The sequence below is a fragment of the Antedon mediterranea genome, chromosome 6 (assembly GCF_964355755.1).
Source record: "Antedon mediterranea chromosome 6, ecAntMedi1.1, whole genome shotgun sequence".
Taxonomy (NCBI): Eukaryota; Metazoa; Echinodermata; class Crinoidea; order Comatulida; family Antedonidae; genus Antedon; species Antedon mediterranea.
Window position 1 is genome coordinate 27347053 of NC_092675.1, and position 22416 is coordinate 27369468.

General features: G+C 30.6%; 1 protein-coding gene across 1 annotated transcript in view; it reads right to left on the reverse strand.

Annotated features, from left to right (window-relative positions):
* LOC140050989 (interleukin-6 receptor subunit beta-like) overlaps nt 1-22416 on the reverse strand; it is a 133568-nt gene that overhangs the window by 56051 nt on the left and 55101 nt on the right. The window contains exons 3-10 of the mRNA XM_072096041.1: nt 10369-10600; nt 9484-9621; nt 8994-9118; nt 7787-7941; nt 7270-7426; nt 6836-6909; nt 5945-6068; nt 4722-4832 (exon numbers count right to left, since the gene is read on the reverse strand). Coding sequence (XP_071952142.1) covers nt 4722-4832; nt 5945-6068; nt 6836-6909; nt 7270-7426; nt 7787-7941; nt 8994-9118; nt 9484-9621; nt 10369-10600 — 1116 coding nt within the window. The remainder of the gene's footprint in view (nt 1-4721; nt 4833-5944; nt 6069-6835; nt 6910-7269; nt 7427-7786; nt 7942-8993; nt 9119-9483; nt 9622-10368; nt 10601-22416) is intronic.

The following is a 22416-nucleotide window of genomic DNA, read 5'->3' on the forward strand; positions in this document are numbered from 1 at the left end:
TTGATAGTAACTATGTCCAAGTTGTCTCTCTAGTTTTATAAATAATACCTCTATGATATTTTGTAATATTTTTCTGTTTTATTCACCACACAAAATAACTCTCCCAATACTCAACACCTTTGAATTTTGACCTGTTTCGTAATGTTTTAGAATTTGTGTGTGATAAACTTGAATCATTCTATTTTTCAAATTAAGTTTGAAAGTATAATATGGAAAATTGTGAAATGACATCCAAAAGAAAAGTATCTTTTGATTAAATTATCCATCGTCTAAATTTGGAATATTCATTTACAGAAATGTCATGGTCATGTGAATTACTTATATTTTTGTTTGTACAAGGGACATAAAAGAAAAGTAGTCATTGTGCTAAATAGTTGAAATAATAAATACTAAATTAGCTTTCAAACTATTTTTCTACAAGTGTTTTTTATTTTGCTCTGGCCTTTTTAACTTTGACCATTCATTTCATGCAAGCAATGATGCCAAATAATAATGAAAAATGACCAAACCTTCAACAATGTTTTGAGTTAACTTGTATCATGATAACTAAATATGTAAAAAAAGGGCACTTTTTTTCAAAAAAATGTCAAGCATTTTATTGTATGATCTGTATTTGCATAGCACATACGGTAGACTGCGTTTATACCGTCTTAAAGAGCCATAGTAAATGATTATGTCAAAAAATAAAAGGGTTGAATATTTGTCAATTTTTGGGAAAATTTTCCTGTCCTATAGTACAGGTATTTTTTTTAAAAAATGTTGACTTTTTAAAATTCTTATTATGCAATAATTTGCATAGCGCATATATAATGTACTAGCGCGTTATTGCCCTCATACAGAGCCATAATAAAGAATTATGCCAAAAAATAAAAGGGTTGGACTTTGGTTATTTTTTGTCTGTGTAGTATATTATTACAGCTGGGATTGGCAAAATAGCAAAAAAAGGTAACAATTTCCCTGAACTATAATAATATTGCACCATATCATCTTTATAGACGTAGTGAGACTAATAGATAGTAACCATAACATTTTAATAAATCATGTAAAAATTGCCAAAATAATAAACTTTCAAAATTCTTATTCTATATTTTTGTAAAGAAATGGCAAGAGGACAGAGTAGTCCTAGAGGGTGTGGTCCAGGTTTTTTTTTCATTTTTCATATCGAATATGACAATCACTTCAAATAGTTTTTGATTAGGAAATAAAATATGATGAACGTTCTTTAATTAAAACATTATTATATTATTCACAGAAGAAAGTGTATTCAAAGATTACAGAAAATTGTAAAGTAGACTATATTGGGTGTGGTTCTTGCTTTTTATTACAGCATTACGTCAAGCTAACAGATATTAATATATATCATATATAATCGATAATCGATATAACTATTATTAATTATATATATGTATTGATATAGTATTTTTTTGATATGCATATGTTGACTTTAATACAAATTCACCACATTATGTGTACATCTTCGTATTTAGGAAATAGCATGAAATTAAATGGACCATTTATTAAAAGCAAATTATACATTTACTGTACACACATTTTACTGTATTAAAAATAGAATTTGTAATGGAATGTCTGTAAAAGAACACTTAAAATAAATAGCACATTTCAAAGCTATCAATATTATATAACAATCAATATTACCAACAGCGCCATGCAAACTGGGATCTTTCATCTTAAGGATTGCAAGACCCCAAACTTGTAATTGAAATTTGGACCAGCCTAAAAGGGCCCTGTCCGGTTTCCAGCCCTAAATCTGTGCCACTGTACATTGGGATACCATAATATTAATCATATATACATTAAGATGTACAGTATTGTCCCCCTGAAAAAATAATTCTTAAAACAATGTTTGTTGAAAATTCTATTTTTAATGTAACATAATAGTTATCCACTTTGACCAAAAATTGGATCGAAAAAATATGTATTTACCTGAAAAAATGTAATTTAAAGCAAAAAATGTTCAAATTGGCTGCCAGCCAATGGATTTTTGGTTGAATTTTAACATTTATTTCGTCATTTTATAAGTTAAAACAAGATTTTTTTTCGTTTTTTTTTCTATTGAAGTGATTAACTTTATGAAAACTACAAAATAACATATTCAAAGTCTGATTTAATTAATCTTCATTTTTCATGTTTTTGAGGGACAATACATCTTTAAGAATTGCATAAATTGTTTTAAAAATACTTTACATTCGTGGAGTCAGCTGACCATGTGTATCTGAAACTGCAATGCATAAAGGGTCTTTCACACCTGTCCCGGCACGGTTCCGGTCCAGCGCCGGAAAATCCAATCGAACGTCAATGTTTCGTTTTCACGCGGCTACGCGCATATCGATTGGCGCATAGCCGCGTGAAAACGAAACATTGATGTTCGATTCGCCGGACCGGAACCGGGCCGGAACAGGTGTGAAAGACCCTTAACGCCTGTTCATACATAGTGTGGGCCGCCAGTCTATGTACTATTCAGAAAAGGGTAGGTCTTATCTGTATTAATATATACAATAATATGCTAAACAAAATATTTTACTTTGACTATATACACAAATATGAATAATCCAGTTATAATTACAGTAATTAGCCCTGACTGCCTTCATGACAATCTGCCACTGATACACAGTAGGCCGGCTGGTCATGTTTAAAAAAAACTCTGCTTGTGTATACATACTGTATACAATCTTCTGCCCCAGTAGGACCTACATTGAGCACCTTTTCATGAAATTACCTCAGAGTACAATATTTACAATTTATAATTACAGGCATAGAGAAATGCTGATACACTGAAAAATAATATTATAAAATGAAGATGAGGACATTTGCTACAAAGATAAAAAGCTGCCTCAATACAGATTCAAACCCATTGATATGCAGGCATTATTACCATGGTATCAAATCTGATTGGATAATGACACCGGAAGTAAAACAAACATTAATAAGATTCAAAAACTTCAAAATCGCGCTATGCGTGTTGTTCTTCAAGCTCCGCCTCGCACCAGCACTCACATTCTTCTAACATCTCTCCACATCATGAATGTGTCACAGACGGTGCAGTACCAGGTAGGCTGCCTAGCTTTTAAAGCCATGAACAATATTGCCCCTCGATACATCACCCAACGATTTTCCACTGTTCCGATACGCTCTATGAGGACTAGGGCTGCTTCCAGGGGAGACTTGCTGGTACCCAAAGTTAAATTGGAATGTTTCCGGCGCTCTTTTATTTATTCTGCTTGTATTTTATATAATGTATTACCTTCAGTTTTGAAAGAATGTACCAATATTAACTCGTTTAAATTTAATTTTAAAAAACACATTTTATCGTAATTGTTTAATTGAATTTTTTTTGGATAATTATTTTTTTATATAATAGTTTTAAATTTAAATGTATATAGTAGATTCGTATTAGTTAAGTATAGTTTTATATATTTTGTCATTTTTAAGAGGGCTCCTGAATATCAGCTGGCCTGCGGGTTCAGCTGGAAGGGTTACCCTCTATAAATAAAGTTGAAATAAATAAATAAAAAATGACTTTTTGGCACCTGAATTTCAATATTTTAATTACACATTTGGTCTTTGTTGTTTGTCAACTATATTGTAATGAACATTAAAATAATTTATAGCTCTATTAATAAATGTATCAATACAGTGAAACTTGAAATGTATGCTTCATATCAGGGTCAACTTCCTATAGCATTTACAAGTATTTGTGCCATAATTTATGTGCATTTCAAAATTAAAAACTTTGAATCTTTAAGTTTAAATCTATTTTTAGCCAATTTGAAAATTATGAAAGACAGTAAAGTTTATTATAATTGTAACTAATGGCAAGAATTTAGCCCAGCTGACTTGTGGCACTCACTGTTTGGTGCGATAGAAAGACTAAATAGGTTAACAAATCTACGAGCTAGATAAATGTGTATCTGCCGTCTGACAACTAGTCCCGCTTCCAGATACGTAGTTCCCAGAAGAAAGTGTGCTTCTGTTGATTAAATAACTGAACTGTCTGCAAATGGGTCAACTGAGGTCAATGGTTCTTCAGAAATCATAGCATCATTTTGTACTTCAGTCAGTAAATTTCCATTACAGAGAAGGTAACGAACATCTGCCTTCTTCATTCGGCGTATTATAAAAATTATGAGTAACGTAACAAATACTATTGACACTATTATAATAACTGCTATATACTCCTTGCCTGAAAATAAAACAACCAGAAAATGTATATAAATGCCATACATTCTAAACATACATTTTAATAATTATCAATCAATACATTTTCTCTGTATTTTTTTTGTTGGTGGGGGGAGTGATTTTTCTACTGTATTGAAGAACTTTCTTATAAGTAGTGGGGGGTGTTTCACTGTACCCACCTACTTTTTTAACATTTCTGGAGGTCCCACAACATGAGATTGAACTATCTAACTATTAAACAAAAAAATTAGGCTTTTTTAGAAGAAAAGCAAAATGTTCTATTTTATCATAATAAGATAAATCCTTCTGGAAATAACACATTTTAAATTTATGTACACATAACCAACAGTTTGAGGCTCAGTTTATTTTTTATGTACAAGTGTCTTTTAATTAATACCAGATACCTGCTTACTAAATTTGTACTATTTGTTTTTGAAGTGTGAATAATTAAATAAAAAAAATAATCTTCTAGATTCATACAGACCCAAATGAATACTGTTCTGAAATTCTAAAAACAGTCTTACCTATGCCACTTGCAGTTAATTGACCAGCAACAAAACTGGAGCTAATCGTGGTATAACCAACTGAATTGTGTGCTGTGATGTTTACAATGTAGTCATTATATGGTGCCAAACCTACAGTATGAATCAAATTGTTTAATGGTATACATAATCAATTAGTTTGTTTCACATAAATCATCTCCGAAAAAAAAACCCCACCAAAATAAGATCTGTCTACACTATCAAACTAGTTTGACAAAAAACAAGGGGTGATGTTCCCAAATATGGTAGTGATATGCTTAATGCTTAAATTTCTGCTCAACCGACCTGTTCACTCCACATTCGGTGTAAATGTAAGTACATTTCGTATTTTTTTCTAATTTTATACGGTCATCATAATTGTATAATTGTAATGGAGGGGCGGATCTAGGATTTTGATAAAGAGGGGGCCGATATGGGAAACTAATCATCTAGGGGCGTCCGAGACATGCTCCCCCTGAAATGTTTTTTTTCTAGACGCCCGGAGACAGCATCTGAGGCGTTTTGGCCAGTCGATTTTTGTCATATAATTATCTGAATATAGTGTGTTTTATAGACCATATTTAATATACAGAACTGTTTATTATTATTTTTTTTCGTCAATAGCCTAAAGCCTGTTTTCCTGTCGACGAAACGTTACGACTAGTTGCATTATAATTTTAAAATAAAATTTGAAAATAAATAACGATAACGATGATCGAACCGGACTGCGAATATTTTCACATTTTTACGCAATCGTTAATGGTGGTTACTGAGACACATGGACGTGAAGTTTTGCAAAGCCAAGGCCGGTCATGCGCAGCCGTGCCCGCTGAAAAATTGAAAAAGTTACTTAATCTAGGCTTTACACTAAAGACAAACATTAAATTAAATTGTTTTTATATTATAACTTAGTTTTACTTAAGTAATTGTGTATTGTAACTGTTAAGCTTATTTTAACTTGAAATGGAAGGCAATGTCATTCAATTTACTTCTCAACAATTTTCCATTACTTTACACTAAAGACAAACATTAAATTAAATTGTTTTTATATTATAACTTAGTTTTACTTAAGTAATTGTGTATTGTAACTGTTAAGCTTATTTTAACTTGAAATGGAAGGCAATGTCATTCAATTTACTTCTCAACAATTTTCCATTACTCAACACAATAGTGCCATTTTTCAAGTAGCTTTAGGAGTAAAAGGTATCGGTTCATACAGTATTTACCTGTAAATTCAACTTGAAGTGATGTGTTGTATTTTGTAGTAGCTATATCCACTTCTCTATCATCAGAAAAAACTGTTATTTTGTATTTAAGAAGATGACCATTTTGTTTTTCTGGAGGTAGTTCCTAAGAAACAAATTAGTTTTCTTTTTAATTATACTGTAACAACAGGAATGATTCTTTTTTTTTAAAAGAAAATGAAGATTTATTTCTAAAGACATTTGCATTTGTCAAAATCTTAATGAAATGTTAAATTATGTCACCATTGCATGTTATAAATATTTAAAACCATGCTATAAAAGTGTGGTATGAGGAGTATTGGAGGATCCCAATAATTTGTTCTGGTTAGGTAGCTTTTAGTGGGTTTCATCATGGAGAATTCTCCATGGTTTTATGAATCAGTTTCCTAAAGCTTAAAAAAAAAAACCAATCTTATTATACTGATTGATCGATCGATGTTTGGTGTATTATTTCATTTATCTGCTATTGTTAATAGCCTTTAGATAACCATCATAAGTTTGGATACTACAAACATGATGAAATAATTATGTATTTTTGTAACTTATACAGGATTTGTTGCAATTCAAAAGAATTTTATTACAATAATTTTTCATTTTGGTCATTCATTATCTGCCAAGTAAAAACTATAGATAGCATTATTCATTTTTTTATAAAAAAAAGAATCATATCAGCAGTTTTGAGGTAAAAAGTAAATACATAAATTCACTTTCATATACTCATGTTTGGTGTGCGCAGAAGTGTACTCTATGGTCCTCGATGTCTGCGAATATACCCGTTTATTACTCTCAATTCCTAACCCGCTCTACTTTTTTCACTTTTTCCGTCTGATGATATCTTTACAAATATATATTTTGTGGTGTTTATTTTCATACCTCCCAATTGCACGTAAGTACATCATATCCATCTTTCCTTTTGCAGTTACCATCCACTGTACCTTCCGGTGGTTCTGTTGAAAAATGTTTAGTTCAAACTAAATTAAAGGAACTTAAAATTGTTGATGATTTCATGGAAATAGTAAAAACCTTAATAAACTAGGGACCAGTTGCTTTTTGTACTTTTCTGTGGTTTTATCCTTGATTATCCACTTGATCAACAGAATGAATAAGTAAATAAAAAAGAAACTTAATATATCTTGACTTAGCTTTTTGTCAAAACATGAAAAAGTATTGCATCCCTGGTTTTAATATACAAACAAATACTAGAGGCCTACGGCAAAAATAAACTGTAGCTCAATTGAAGATAGAAGCAATGGTTTGCGATTATATGGTCAAACTTTAATATAATGCAAAAATGTATTCAACTTTACTTGTTTCTTCTTTCATGACAACAACAATGTCCGACCATTTATTAATGTTGCCTTCTCTTGAATATCTGACGGCAACTTGTACCTCATACTCCTTGTAGCCTGTAGGTATGTCAAGAATTTTCTCAGACAAATCGTCATGTGATCTATCACAAGGGATCTGAAAAACAATACAAAAATATCAAAGTTTAGTGTGAGCAGAAAAAGGAAACAATAGTGTCTATGAAAGTGGGAACTATCGCCCAACAAATAATTTATTTAAATTTTAATTAATTTAAATTTATTTAATACACTTCGCTTCCAGTCCATCGCCTCTCGTACAAATAGATTTCGTAATAGTTTTTACCCATCTGCCATTAGAATACTGAATCTTACAGAATGATGTGTCATGGCATTTTGTTCTGTATTATATTGTGCTGTAGTTTCAGAGATACACACTTTTAGGCGAATGATGTAATTGAATTGAATTAAATGTACATAACGTACATTTTTTTAGGTTATTGGATTTTTAAAAACATACCTCGTTCTTCTCTGGAGGTTTCATGTTTGGATACACCTCCTTATAACTAACAACGTAAACATGCTCTATTTTATATTTTGTTGGATCCCAATTTACTTTAAGTAACGTGTCATTTTCAATCCGTCCCACAACATTCTTTGGAGGATACATCATGACTATTAAAAGAAAAACAAGAAATTAGTGGCAGTGGTTTCAACATAATATATTACAATAAGAAAATGGCAATTCATTCATTTATCTAGTATGATTTTTCTGCTATATTGATTTTATATAATTGCCCATTCACTGCACAGTGTTATTTCCAATTTTGTGCAGAAATAGTGATTTTGAAATTAATTGTTTTACTTACTAAAACAGTTTTTCAAAATTGTGTTTATATTGTACTGTAGGTGGGGGTTGGTCTAGGGGGAAACAAACAAAATTATGAAAGACTTTTTTTTCCCCATGAAATTCTTATAAAACTAGAAGGCCACTATACAATTAGTATAATTCCCCTACATGATTTCCCCGACATTTTTTAAAAAGTTTTATGTCTAGTGCTCAGTGTGATTAGATTAAAGTGTACTACAACTTTTGAATGTGAGTTTGGTGTAATGGTTATATATCCAGCCTTACACTGTTGCGTTCCCTGGTTTATTTCCTGCTGTGAAGATCTTTTTTGTTTATCATCCTTATTATTTCTTTTAATATTTTATTATTATTTTTAATAATTATAATATTTTATATTTTAATAACCTAAGGTTACGTTAAGACTGATCACTACCAGATCACCGGCTTCTCTATCAAGGCCTATTGTAAGCTCTCCTAACCTGGTAACAACAATCTTGAGCAGCTGTGCAAGCTGCACAATTTCAGATGTACAAGTATCGTACCTCTATAGATTATTGGACTAGCATTGTGTTGTCTGGTTGCTGAATTGTTTTTCTTTTTTGGCAGAATCCATTAATTAAAAACGAGAAAGACCCAATTTTATACAATTGTATGTTTTTCTTCATGATCAACTCTATATATCGTTGTGATGATATAAGTGTGATGCATGCAATTTCAATTATTAGAGTCGGCTTATTTTCCACATTATTGCAATTATAGGCCCATGTTGGATTTCTATTTACAAAAAAAATGTAGGCAAGTTTGCGACCTTTAAAAGACTGAGGAAAAAAATTAATAACTTATACTAACTTATAAATTGTGTGTATATAGAACTTACTGCTATAGAAAGCAAAATAAGCAATGTCGTGGTCTCCTAAAGCATTTGAGACATGCAACTGTACTTTCATTCTGCCATGGTCATAAGCTAAATCTATATATTCATTATGTGTCTTTTTATAATTTCTACAAAAAAAAAAGAGAAAAACATCATAATACATTTAGTCAATATTTATGAACAGTATATATGTGTACAGTTTATATATACAGTATATATAAATACCACAGGAACTGCAGAATATTAATTCTAAACTGCCTGGTAATAAATAAATTAATTAATTTGAAATGATAAATAAATCTGTGAGAATGAGAAAAAGTTTCAAACCAGGATATGTAGATGCCCTAACCATTGAACTTTCAAACTATCAAATGTGGCATATCTTCATTTTTTTGTCACATCAAATTTGATAGTGTAGACAAAGCTTTACATTCTGTCTTTGACAAGGCAAATCCATGATTATATGCTGTAAGCAAACTCTCCATAAACTTACAATAAAGGTACTGAGGCCCTTCCATAGTAAATAAGGTACTCATTTGGAAGGTTTGTATCCAAGTCTCCAGGTAGCCATGTGCATCTGAAATGTGTAATATTCGTCTCAAAGCATGTAAGATTTTTGATCGCTACCGGTCTACCTGTTGAAGGATATTAAATTTATTGTAATTGATAACTTTACTGTACCATGTAGTAATTGAGAAATCAATTAAGTACACAAAAAAGCTGACACAAGAATAAGTGGTGGCCCTAGACCACACCGAGATACAATGGTGAGGTATGATAAACAATCAAGACGTCACTCATGTGAATAAGGCCACCGATGCTAGTAGCTGTAAACATGTACGATTATTCACCGCTCCCTGTTTACCTGTTGAAGGATATTAAATTTACTATAATTGATAAACAAATTTAATACACACAAAGAAACATTTTGTTAGAAAATGATATTACAACATTATATATATATATTTTTTTTTTTTAAACCATATTTAATGAGGGTGATCCATCCAGCTATTGCTGCAGTCATTAGGGACCCTTCGCAAGACAAACATTATACACAAGCTGCTCTACATAACAAAGTCTTATTACAAGTCTTTGGAAGTGGAGAATTTGGTCCTTAGAAAAAATCCTGACATGTGACGGGACTTGAACCCAGGACCCTTGGAGTGGTAGCCAAGCATCATAACCACCAAGCCACAACTCCACCCAAACAAAATTTGATAGGATATTCTGGGACCTGTTCACTAGATCGTTGACTGATGCTGCAGTCCTAGAATAAAGCCCATTCTGTTTTCTTAGAAAAGTTCATATTTATTTTGACTAATTGTAACATTTTATTTCTAGTTTTAAGGTTTAACTAAATTGAGTAATCGGAATATACCTACGTCCAAAAGTGATGAAGACCTCTTGCCTGTCATTAGAAACTCGACAAGAATATTTACCACTTTGATCAAAAGATGACATATTAATTCCCAAAATCGATTCATTAGATTCTAAAATGGTCTCAATAAAATACCATGTTATTGTATATGCTGTCATATCCAAGTTGCAGCGTAACTCTAATACATCACCCTCAATAAGTTCAAAAGTTTTTGGTTTGCTAGGCAATGTCACTGTAAAAGAAAAAATTTGTTCACCTATGTTATAGGTGTACTGGATTCAAAAGTGAAGGTGAAAGAAATGTCATAATCTACATTAAATGAAATGCTATTCATTAAGCATTATACGGTATATTTTGGAATATACCGTATAATAGCCACAAACGATGGGAATATTTATATATACGGTATATTCTTTATGAGACCCGTTTCTGCTGCCAAAAAATATACCGTATATAAAATATACCGTATATATACGGTATATTTTTGGCAGCAGAAACGGGGCCATGTATGGATCTCTCAAAAAAGAACTTATTCCCTAATTTTCAAATCAAATTATAGCAAATAAAGTATATTCTAATCATTCATTTTAGGAACAATTACATTTTTATAATAATATGTCCATCCATTTTTTCAACTTCCTTTTATAACCACAGGCTTTGTATATAATTGTTTTGTATAATTTATATAGATTTATATATATAATTTATATAGATTTTTATTAATTCATTTTTAAAATGTTATCTAAGCATACTACATATATATACTACGTTCTCAAAATAATGTGTGAAACAGAGACTACTGTACATCTTATCCTTCTTTTTTTAATTTAAAAAATAAATAATCAAATAAAATCAAATGATCATTGCTAATAATTGATCAGAAAACTACAAGTATGTGTGAGAATTTCACTGTATGCACGTACTGTACGAAAGTACAATTTACAACATTTCTATTGTTTTTTTAAAATTTAGCATCGAAAATCTTAAAATTGATTTAAGTGCATGTGATATTAACAACATGATGCAACACCTTGTGCAATGTACTCAAAATGAAATTCTATGCGTTGATTGGATGCTGAAAAATATAAATTTGGAAATCATTGTGAAACAACAAAAGAACAAGGGTGTGCTAACCAATGCTTACCGGTATTGTATCAGGAAACATTAAAAAAAAAAACACAAAAACAAAGGAAGAAAATACAGATTTAAAAACAAAGTAAAAAAACAAGGTAGCCTGAAAACATGCAAGTCTGTGTCTGCAGTAAGGTCTGTTAGCCTGAATTCTGTGCAAGGCTGCAGCCTATTGTGATATGTAGCTACAAGCTTGGAATTATGTGCAAGTATGCATCCAGAAGACTATTCAAACCTGCAGCCATGTAGAATTCTATCCAAGGCTGCAGCAACATTATTTTGCAGCAGCAAAAGTCTGCTGACATTTAAATCTTTCAACTCATTAAAATATTTTCCTTATTCAACTCATAAGACATTCATAATTATTTGAACGCTATCAATGCATGAGACTGTTGTTTACAAAAGTGAAGAATTCCTGTGAAAAAAAAGTCTAAAGCCTGGGCAGTTGGTTCAGGAAAAAGATTCAAAAACATAATCAATTTGATTTTAATCATACAAAAAATTATAAGGAAGTGTTTTATTTTCATAGAAGCGCAAAAAATATTTTTTGTTGACCTTTTTATAACTTAGAGAATGAGTAGGAAAAAATTAACTGTAAATATAGCACCAAAATAAATAACAACTTTAAGTTGCTATTATGTGATTAGAACATGTATGGTGTAAACAACATGCCTCTCCCCTTGGGTAGGCATGTTAAAACCTATAAAAACAATGGACAAGAAATTGAAGTTAAAGATTAAAAACAAATAAACATGTGTAATAATATTAGGAATTTTGACCGTATTAGTAATTTGTAATTATTAAAAATTATGGGGTAAGGGGTAACATTTTCGCTAATAACTTTGAATTTATTGAACATATTTTGCATTTCTTGGTAACAATAAGTAGGGTACTGTATAAACTGTTTAATCAAAAATTGTTATATTCAAAAATTATGCAACATTTTGATCTCAAATAATAGTGGTTGTGTAGTTTTATTTAAAGCCTGTAGACAAAATTTTAGTATTTAGTGTTGTTGTGGGGTACACAATGCACACATTATGCATGACTTGTTGGAGGGTATAAATTATTGAAAAAAAAATTAATGATTTTGTTTTAATATGATAGGAGTTTTATAAAAACATATATTTCATCGTGAAATTACAGGGTGGATAAACTATTTTATAATTTATCGTGATTATAAACTAAGTCTCACTTAAGGCTTAAGGAGTGGAGTTGAAAGAGTCGTGAGTTACAAGCCTGGCACTAGGTCAGGATTGAACCACGGAACTTGGGATTGGAAGGCAAGCATGTTAACCACCAAGCTACAGCTCCACTACTTTAGATAGGGTATTTGGTTATTTTTTAAATACATCCTACGGCTCGCTACTGTTTTTAGGCTATACTGTATGTAAATTGTTATTATTTTACAGATTGTACTTTAAATCAATTAATCGACTTATATAGCAATTTTAAAAATGACACTAGGGCCTACCAATTAAATTTGTACAGTATTTAAAAGATATTCTTTTTCTATAAATGTTCATCTGACATTTTCCTGTATCTTGGTTTACAAAAATGAACTCCGTAACAATATGTAAATGTTTCAGATCTGCATATCAGCTGCAGTTTAGCAATTCACACTTTCTCGAAAAATTAATTCTATTATATTACATCGTCAAATTCCAGTAAAGGAATATAATAGAGATACTCAGTTCTTTCAAACGTATGTGGAAGATGTGGAACTGCAGCTAATATGAAAATCTAAAAAATTGACATATTAATGAGTTTGAATAAACTAACTGTTTTCTTTAAATCAAGATGAAGTAAAATGTAATTGTCCTGTAATATTACAATACCATAACAGTTTTGTTTAGAAAAAACTATCTCATTTGCATTTGCAAACCAGATGAACAATTATAACCTTAGAATATCTTATCAGTTACAAATAAAAGATATAATTGGTAATCTAAACAATTTCTATGATTACTATAGACAATTGAATGTTTAGAATGTAAATTATAAAAAACAATTTACAACACAGAAGCTGGATATGTTTATTTAATATCCTCATATTTAAATTTCATTTATTTTAATTAATAATAAATCAAATAATGTATAGCTTCCAAAAAGTCATGCATTTTGTTATTTCGTACCCCATAACAATACTAAACGGTGAATTTTTTCCTATAGGTTTAATAAGTTAAAAACCACATAAATCTATTGGTAATAACATTTTGATAATTTTTTAATATATAGCAATTAAACAGTTTATATACTACTTATTGGTTCCTAGAAATGCAAAATATGTAGACTAAATTCAAAGTTATTACCAAAAATGTTACCCCTTACCCCATAATTTTTAATAATTACAAATTACTATTACGGTCACAATTCCTAATATTATTACACATGTTTATTTGTTTTTAATCTTTAACTTCAATTTCTTGTCCATTGTTTTTATAGGTTTTAAAAAAAATTTAGATTTGGTGTATTTTTGCGTTAAATATTGAAACTTTATTAATGTTAAATTTGGACGAAATTGCATTTCTTTAAATGTTCAATGACCATTTGACCTACAATGATGTCAATATATGTTACGTTTTATTTTTTCACAATGATAACAATTAGGCAACCTACGCAGTACATATTAATACCAAAAATATGCAAATGTGATCACTAAATACAAAGTTATTAGGAAAAATGTAATAATACTATTAACAGACAGAATGTCCTCATAAATTCACAGAATATTTGTTTGTTAAATTCAATTTTCTTATTTATTGTGTCTATAGGTTTAAGAAAACATTAGTTTGCATAAGATATCTTGTATTTTTGTGTTTAAAATTGAAATTTATAAGCTAATTTAGAAGAAATTGCATTTTTGATTAAAGGTTATTGACCTTTGACCTCTAAAAGACATCAATAGATGTTCGATTCATTTTTTAAAAGCATATTACAATAAAGAAATCCATACACTACATACTGATAACAAGAAAATGTAAATCTGTTCACTAAATCTTAAGTTATTTGCAAAAACGTTACCCCCTACCCCATTATTGTCAAAGATAACTAATGACGAACAAGTTTCGTTATAATGCACAGCATATTCAATTTAGAAAAAATGTTAAATTCAATTTTCTTATTTATTGTGTCTATAGGTTTAAGAAAACATTAGTTTGCATAAGATTTCCTGTATTTTTGTGTTTAAAATTGAAATTTATAAGCTAATTTAGAAGAAATTGCATTTTTTATTAAAGGTCAGTGACCTTTTGACCTCTAAAGATGTCAATAAATGCGGGATTCATTTTTAAAAAGTATATTACAATTAGGCAATCTATACACTACATACTGATAGCAAGAAAATGCAAATCTGTTAACTAAATTGTAAGTTATTCGCAAAAATGTTACCCCCTACCCCATAATTGTAAACGATTACAAATTACTAAAAACAACAAATTTCTTCATAATACACAGCATATTCATATTTTGTTAATCTTTAACTTCAATTTTCTTCTTTATTGGGTCTATATGTTCATGAAAACATCAGTTTGCATAACATCTATTGTATTTTTTTGTGTAAAAAACTGAAAGTTATAAGTTAATATTAGACAAAAAATCATTTTTTACTAAAGTTCAATGACCTTCTGATCTCTAATGGCGTCAATAATTGTTGGATTTACTTAGAAAAATATATTACACTTAAGCAGTCTATACACTACATATTGATACCAAGAAAATGCAAATCTGTTCATTAAATCCCGAGTTATTAGCAAAAGTGTTACCCCCTACCCCAAAATTTTGTGGTGCATATTTTCCGTAGGCGGTGTTATATAATCCTAAAAAATTACTATTAAGCTGTACAATTGGCATTGCTATCATGGATTTCTGAAAAGTAGACATATTAAGCTTTCCAAAAATGTATGGTAGCATTTGCCACCAATTTGATACTGCTTTCGCAAAAAACTGGACCTGGCCCATGGACTATGGTGGATTTTTCGTCCAGATGGTTTTCTAATTTTTTATAGCCAGAGGCGTAAGTTAATTGCCACACGCGACCTCACAGTTGGAAGTACACGGTAGTTTCAGTCCCGTCCGAGATGGATCTATTGTCAATTTTTACTATTCAGAACACCAAGGCTAGCCAAAATAATTGGTTTTTTTTTCTGGTGTTGGAAGAGTTTCTGGTTTTCAGAATCTGAATAAGACAACTAAACATGAATAAGCAAAACACTCAATCAATACATAATTCAAAACACCAAGCCTTCTATAAAAAAACTAGGCCTTCATTATTTATTCAATTTTTTGATTACAATACTCTTTTGACACTAATAATAATAATGTAGTTTTTAGTGGTAAATATTCACATTTTTTAGTGTAATATTAATTCTCTGAAGCAGGTCAAATTTTGCTAATAATAAAATATTTTTACCCATATTTTTGTCAAATTCTAGCAATAGAACAAGTCATTTAGCAACAGAACATTAAGACTCCGTGTGTAAAAGAGAAACAGATTGTTACTGTGAGGCTAAGAAAAACATCACACAATAATTCTGAACAATGTATTCAATTACAGATTTCTGAAGCGCACAACATATTAACAAATTAAGGAATATGTAATTGGGTTAATTGCACAAGTGCAGCTAACCTTGATAATACAAACTTTTCAGATCTTACTTTTTTAATATTTCATACTCATCCAACAGCGAGCACAAACTCGCCAATTACAGGTTGGACAAACTATTTTATAATTTAACTTAGGCTACTTGCCTAATTGTTGTCATTTGAGGGTGCTGTGTCATGGAAACACCATTAATGGATAGGGGAGCATCCTTAGAAATGTTATTCTATAGTGTCAGCCTATAATAAATATATACAGTACTACAATAAAATTACATTTGTTTCATGGTGAAATTTTATGCAAATATTACACTTGCTCATTGTAGGAAGAGTGAGTTAATTCATAGAAATCATAGTGAACTGTGATAAATGATCAATTATTATTCCAGCATTCTCATAACAGAATTTAAAATGGTGTTAAAAACATTTAAAAAAAAGAAAATGTTGATGTAGGCCAACTATAGCCATGTTAAATTTCTAGAGCAATCAGACAATACACTTTATCAAAGGAATTGGTAAAGAACCCCAAAAACATAATGACATTTTTTATATTTATTTCTTTTTATATTTATAGATACGTATTTATTATATTATCACCTACTGTGGGGTTTGGTACCTCACTTTGTCCTAAAATCTGTATTCAAAACAATTTTAGAATAATGGTAAGAATGCCATTTCAAAAGCATTGTCATGTGACGACGTACATGGAACTAGCATTTCAATTAATTGAAATGGCCTAATTTTACAATAGTTATTAAGATCAATTTGCTAAAATGGTTTTTGGAAATCTATTGCTGAAATTAAATTGAAGTCTTTAATATGGGTTTTTTTTGTTTTTTCATTTCTTACAATTTCAGATAAAGAACAGATGGAGTCAACAAAGTGATCCATTTTCATAATAATTAATTAAAATAAAATAAAACTTAATTTATATGATTATTGAATATTGATGATTTTTTGGTGAATTTATTTTTCATGAAACATGTACGTATGGCGAATTATTTATAGCTTATTGTGAACACTGAAGATTTAATTGAACACAATTTCTAAATAAATATAAAAATCGTATAATGCATTTTCTTATAGGAACATAATGTGTATGCATTTTATTTAAAATGTTATTAAATAAAGTATACTAAAATTACCATTATGATAAATTAAAATTATATTATTGTCATTATACCATGTGTTTTGTTATTTGTTTCATGTATTTCTTTGTGAGAGCTTCTTGACTATTATACATTTATAAGTAATTTTTCTTCATTAATCTATCATGTTCTGTTTTGATGCTGTGTAGCAAATTCAATTAAATTTATATTTATTTAGCATGGTTCTTAACATTTTTTGTATTTGTGAGACAAAAAATGATGAACAAACATAAATACATACAGAAACAGTTTATATAAATGTTAATCACAATAAGCAGAAGAAGGGAATTAGATAATTTTGGATTTATAAAAGTCTAGTAAAAACCTGCTCAAGGTTGAATAAAAACGTGCTTGTTGAAAATGTATGAAGCATTTTGTTTTTGTAAATCGTTAAAGTTAAGAGTGAATAACTTAATGCAATAGGAAGACACACATACTACTTTGTGACAATTATGCTGCAGAACATTAATCTATTAAAATTTTCACCCGAAGACTTTTACTAAATCAAATCAACATTGGATGATCCGTCACTATGAAACGCATAAGCGCAGAATAAAAACCGCTATACGCCTAGAGAATTTGCAGATTTTTGGAATAGAACTTCCTGACACAATGTTGAATTAATCGATATTTTAAATAAAAGGCCATTAATTTGATGAAATTAAAGATAAAAATTATTAGTTCTAGAAATCCATTAATAATATTATCCTTCAATAGGTCAATTTGGTGCACTTCTCGATTATTATCCTACGCTAGCTATTAAATATTAAATATACCTCATTACCGCAAGTAATGTCCTTTTAATTAATTCTTATCGAGTAAAAGTATCACATATCAGTGATTTTGTAATTGTATACTTACTTAATTTTCAAATTATTAGAAAATAAAATGATGGGAAAATACTGTATAATATCCATGGGAGGAGTATCCAGGATTTTGTAATGGGTGGGAAGAAATGAGAAGACCTTAACAATTGTAAAATTCAGAAGACCCTAACAATTGTAAAATGAATTACTCAAAACATATTTATGTCCTATTGCTATTTTAAAAATGTATTTTGTATTATTTATTTACCATTTTAAAGATGATAAAACCTATGCAGATTCTTCATTAAAGAAACTGCTTTTAAGGGGTACCCTACTCTAATAATTTAAATAAAATATCCCAATATAAAAACACACAAGGCAAAAACAATACAACATTTAGGGAGATCAGGCTGGCTAGACATTCCTTGTGGGGAGGGAGCAGGAGAGGGGGAGGGAGCAGGAGAGGTGGAGGGGGGGGGGGGGTGCGCAAGTTGCGAAATTATTTTCTGAACTTAAAGACACTAAATCTATGTTTTTTACCTAATTTAAGGTTACCCACTACATTTTATGTAAAAATAAATACCATATGGACCTATTGCAATATTTTTTTTCCTTTTTAAAAGGTTACAAATTTGAAAATTAAGTCGATTCTAATAGTGGCCCGCTATAAATCCCAACATGCACCACGCACGGATTGATATTTTCATATTGTGATGTGATGCACCCACTTCGATCAATCGTGTAAAAGGGTAAACAAATAAAAGAACCGTAACGTTTCAGCTAAAATACCAGATCTTGCCAAATTTGTATTAATGGAATCTGCCAAAAAAGGAAAGACAATTAATTCAGCAACGTCAGGCTAGGCCTATAGTCAAAATAATACCTGAGGACACTTCCAACACACCAACAGCAACCGGGAATCCACAAAATTTTAGGATTCAGCCAAGTAGCCTTTTTTGTAATTAAAATCTCATTACACGGAATCTCTTCGATGTTATACAACACACTTCTTGTAGGCGTGTTGAATATGCGTGTAATAGCGTGTTGTATAAACGGGGCCTTATATCAACAATTTCATCTTCAGCGTTTTTACTACACAGTCTATGATATTGATACATGATACTGTATCTATTAAGCAAGAACACGTCTTGTCCTGAGGACATCAGGCATACATAATTTATGAATTGAATCAACAAGATTGTCTCCTTGGAAAAAGACATTACCATCCTCAATCTTGAAATCACCGGTTTACAAAAAGAACTGAGGAATTTGCACGCCGATATGCAGGAAAATTCTGATTTCATGGATGTTAAGCTGAAGGATATTGCCGAGGATACGCAGCAATCCACTACGGAATGCATAGAAGAGATACGCGACAAAATCGACAACCTAGAAGGACGTCAACGCCGTAACAATCTGAGGTTTACTGGCATACCCGAACAAGCGGAGGATAGCGAAGGTACTGTTAATTTCCTTTCCTCATTTATTTCCAATACCACCGGCATCAAAATCGCTAATGATGATATACAACGAGCCCATCGAGTTGGACCACGTAATACCACCAGGGATAAACCGAGACCACTTGTTGCATACTTTCTCAGATATTCCACTAAAGAAAGAGTACGCAAGGCAGCTCCAAAAGTGAGACCTAAATTTAAAGATAATAACATCTACGTAAATGATGATTTTACCAGCAGAGTGATAAGTAGAAGAAAGGCATTATACTCATCGATGAAATACCTGCATTCCAACAAAGTAAAGGCCTGGCTCCACCTTGACAAATTGCGTTACATAGATGCAAATGGTTATGTTCGCACATTCATTGACATGGATCATCTTGCCAAATACTACCCGAACCTCAAGGAAGCACATGCCCCCGAAGCTACTGAGTAATTCTAGTCGTCGCAATAATTTAACTTTACTTTGACTCTACTTACCGTCAACCGAAATATTACCTATAATACATTTTTATTTCAAGAATTGTTTATTTTGCTTCTCATTAATTATGTATTAATGAGAAGCGGAGGATAGTGAAGGTACTGTTAATTTCCTTTCCTCATTTATTTCCAATACCACCGGCATCAAAATCGCTAATGATGATATACAACGAGCCCATCGAGTTGGACCACGTAATACCACCAGGGATAAACCGAGACCACTTGTTGCATACTTTCTCAGATATTCCACTAAAGAAAGAGTACGCAAGGCAGCTCCAAAAGTGAGACCTAAATTTAAAGATAATAACATCTACGTAAATAATGATTTTACCAGCAGAGTGATAAGTAGAAGAAAGGCATTATACTCATCGATGAAATACCTGCATTCCAACAAAGTAAAGGCCTGGCTCCACCTTGACAAATTGCGTTACATAGATGCAAATGGTTATGTTCGCACATTCATCGACATGGATCATCTTGCCAAATACTACCCGAACCTCAAGGAAGCACATGCCCCCGTAGCTACTGAGTAATTCTAGTCGTCGCAATAATTTAACTTTACTTTGACTCTACTTACCGTCAACCGAAATATTACCTATAATATATTTTTATTTCAAGAATTGTTTATTTTGCTTCTCATTAATTATGTATTAATGTATACAGTCTCATGCATGCTTATTGCTGTATTTCTTTTTTAGATAACGCTATACGCAGCTATTGTTAATGAATGTTAATTATCTTCACTTACTTCCTTTTTATGACTTTAATGTGAACTCTGAACTTACTAACAACAATGATATTTCTAACATAACCTTTAATCCAGTTAATTACAATAAAAATGACAAATATGATGAATCTTTTGATCAACTAATTAATAATCTCAATTCACAGTCAGTTACCCTAGATGAATGCAGCTTTTATGATTATTCACAATTTAATTCTAAGTTTAATACATCCTTTAATACTAAACTATCTCTCCTGCATCTTAATATTAGAAGTATTACGCATAAAGTTAATGATCTCGAATGGCTTTTGAATTCAATTAATAACAAATTTTCCATAATCGGTATCAGTGAAACATGGCTTAATGAAAACTCCCCTATTCCTTTCATTAATAACTACTCCTTCTTTGCAAGCAATAGAAGCAATAATCAAATTGGCGGAGGAGTTGCATTTTTTATACGTAATGATATTAGCATTACAATTCGAAATGACTTAAAATTACCAGACGACCTTTCCGAATCACTTTTTGTTGAGATTGAAAATTCAAAGACAAAAAATGATATTATAGGCATTATTTACAGAGCCCCCTGTGGAGGGCTAGATTCTTTTACTAAATCCGTCGATAATGTATTAACCCAAATTAACAATGAAAACAAAAATTGTCATCTCATGGGAGACTTCAATATTGATTTATTAAAATTCCATAACCATAAATTAACAAACACCTACCTAAATACCTTAATTTCCCATTCTTTTTTTCCAACTATTTCAAAACCAACTAGGATTACCTCAACTTCGGCCACCTTGATTGATCATTTTTATTCCAAACAATCTAACTATAAAATAGTTGCTGGTGTTTTACTTAATGATATCTCCGACCACCTTCCTATATTTCAGTTCATTGATCAAGAAATTAATGATCAAAACCTTGATGATGATAATAGCGCCAACTATTCATTTCGTATAAACGACCTAAATGCCTTATCGATTGATTTAGAAGGTGAAGACTGGTCTATGATATTTGATTGTGACCCAAGATTGAGTTTTGATATATTTATTGAAAAATTTACAAATATCCACTCCAGACACTTGGTTAAAAGTAGTATAAAATCAAATAAAACGTTTAAACAACCATGGATGTCATCTGCTCTCTTAAAATGTAGTTCTCGGAAACATAAACTTTATAACAAATATATGCACACACGTAGTAATAATGACAAATTAAACTATACAAAATATAACAATATTTTCACTAATCTTTGTCGCACTGCTAAAAAGAATTATTATACTTCCCAGTTTGATAGATATAAAGGTAATCTGAAGAACACATGGCTTGTAATAAATTCTGTTTTAAATAAAGGTAATAATAATAACAAGCACCCGAATCTAATTAAAGATGGTGATAATATTTACAAAACTCAAAAAGAGATATGTGAATCGTTTAACAACTATTTTTCTACAATTGGTCCTAATCTTATTAATAGTATGCCAACTAATATAACTGATCCATTATCTTATCTTCATTCTGCGTTTGCCAACTCATTTTATATTAGCCCAGTTTCAATTGATGATGTTAACCTAACTATATACAATCTAAATTCTAATAAAGGGTCTGGATCTGACGGTATTACTGCTCGTGTCTTAAAATCTATATCTCCCTTAATCATCCACCAACTTACCCATTGTATAAATTCATCTTTTTTA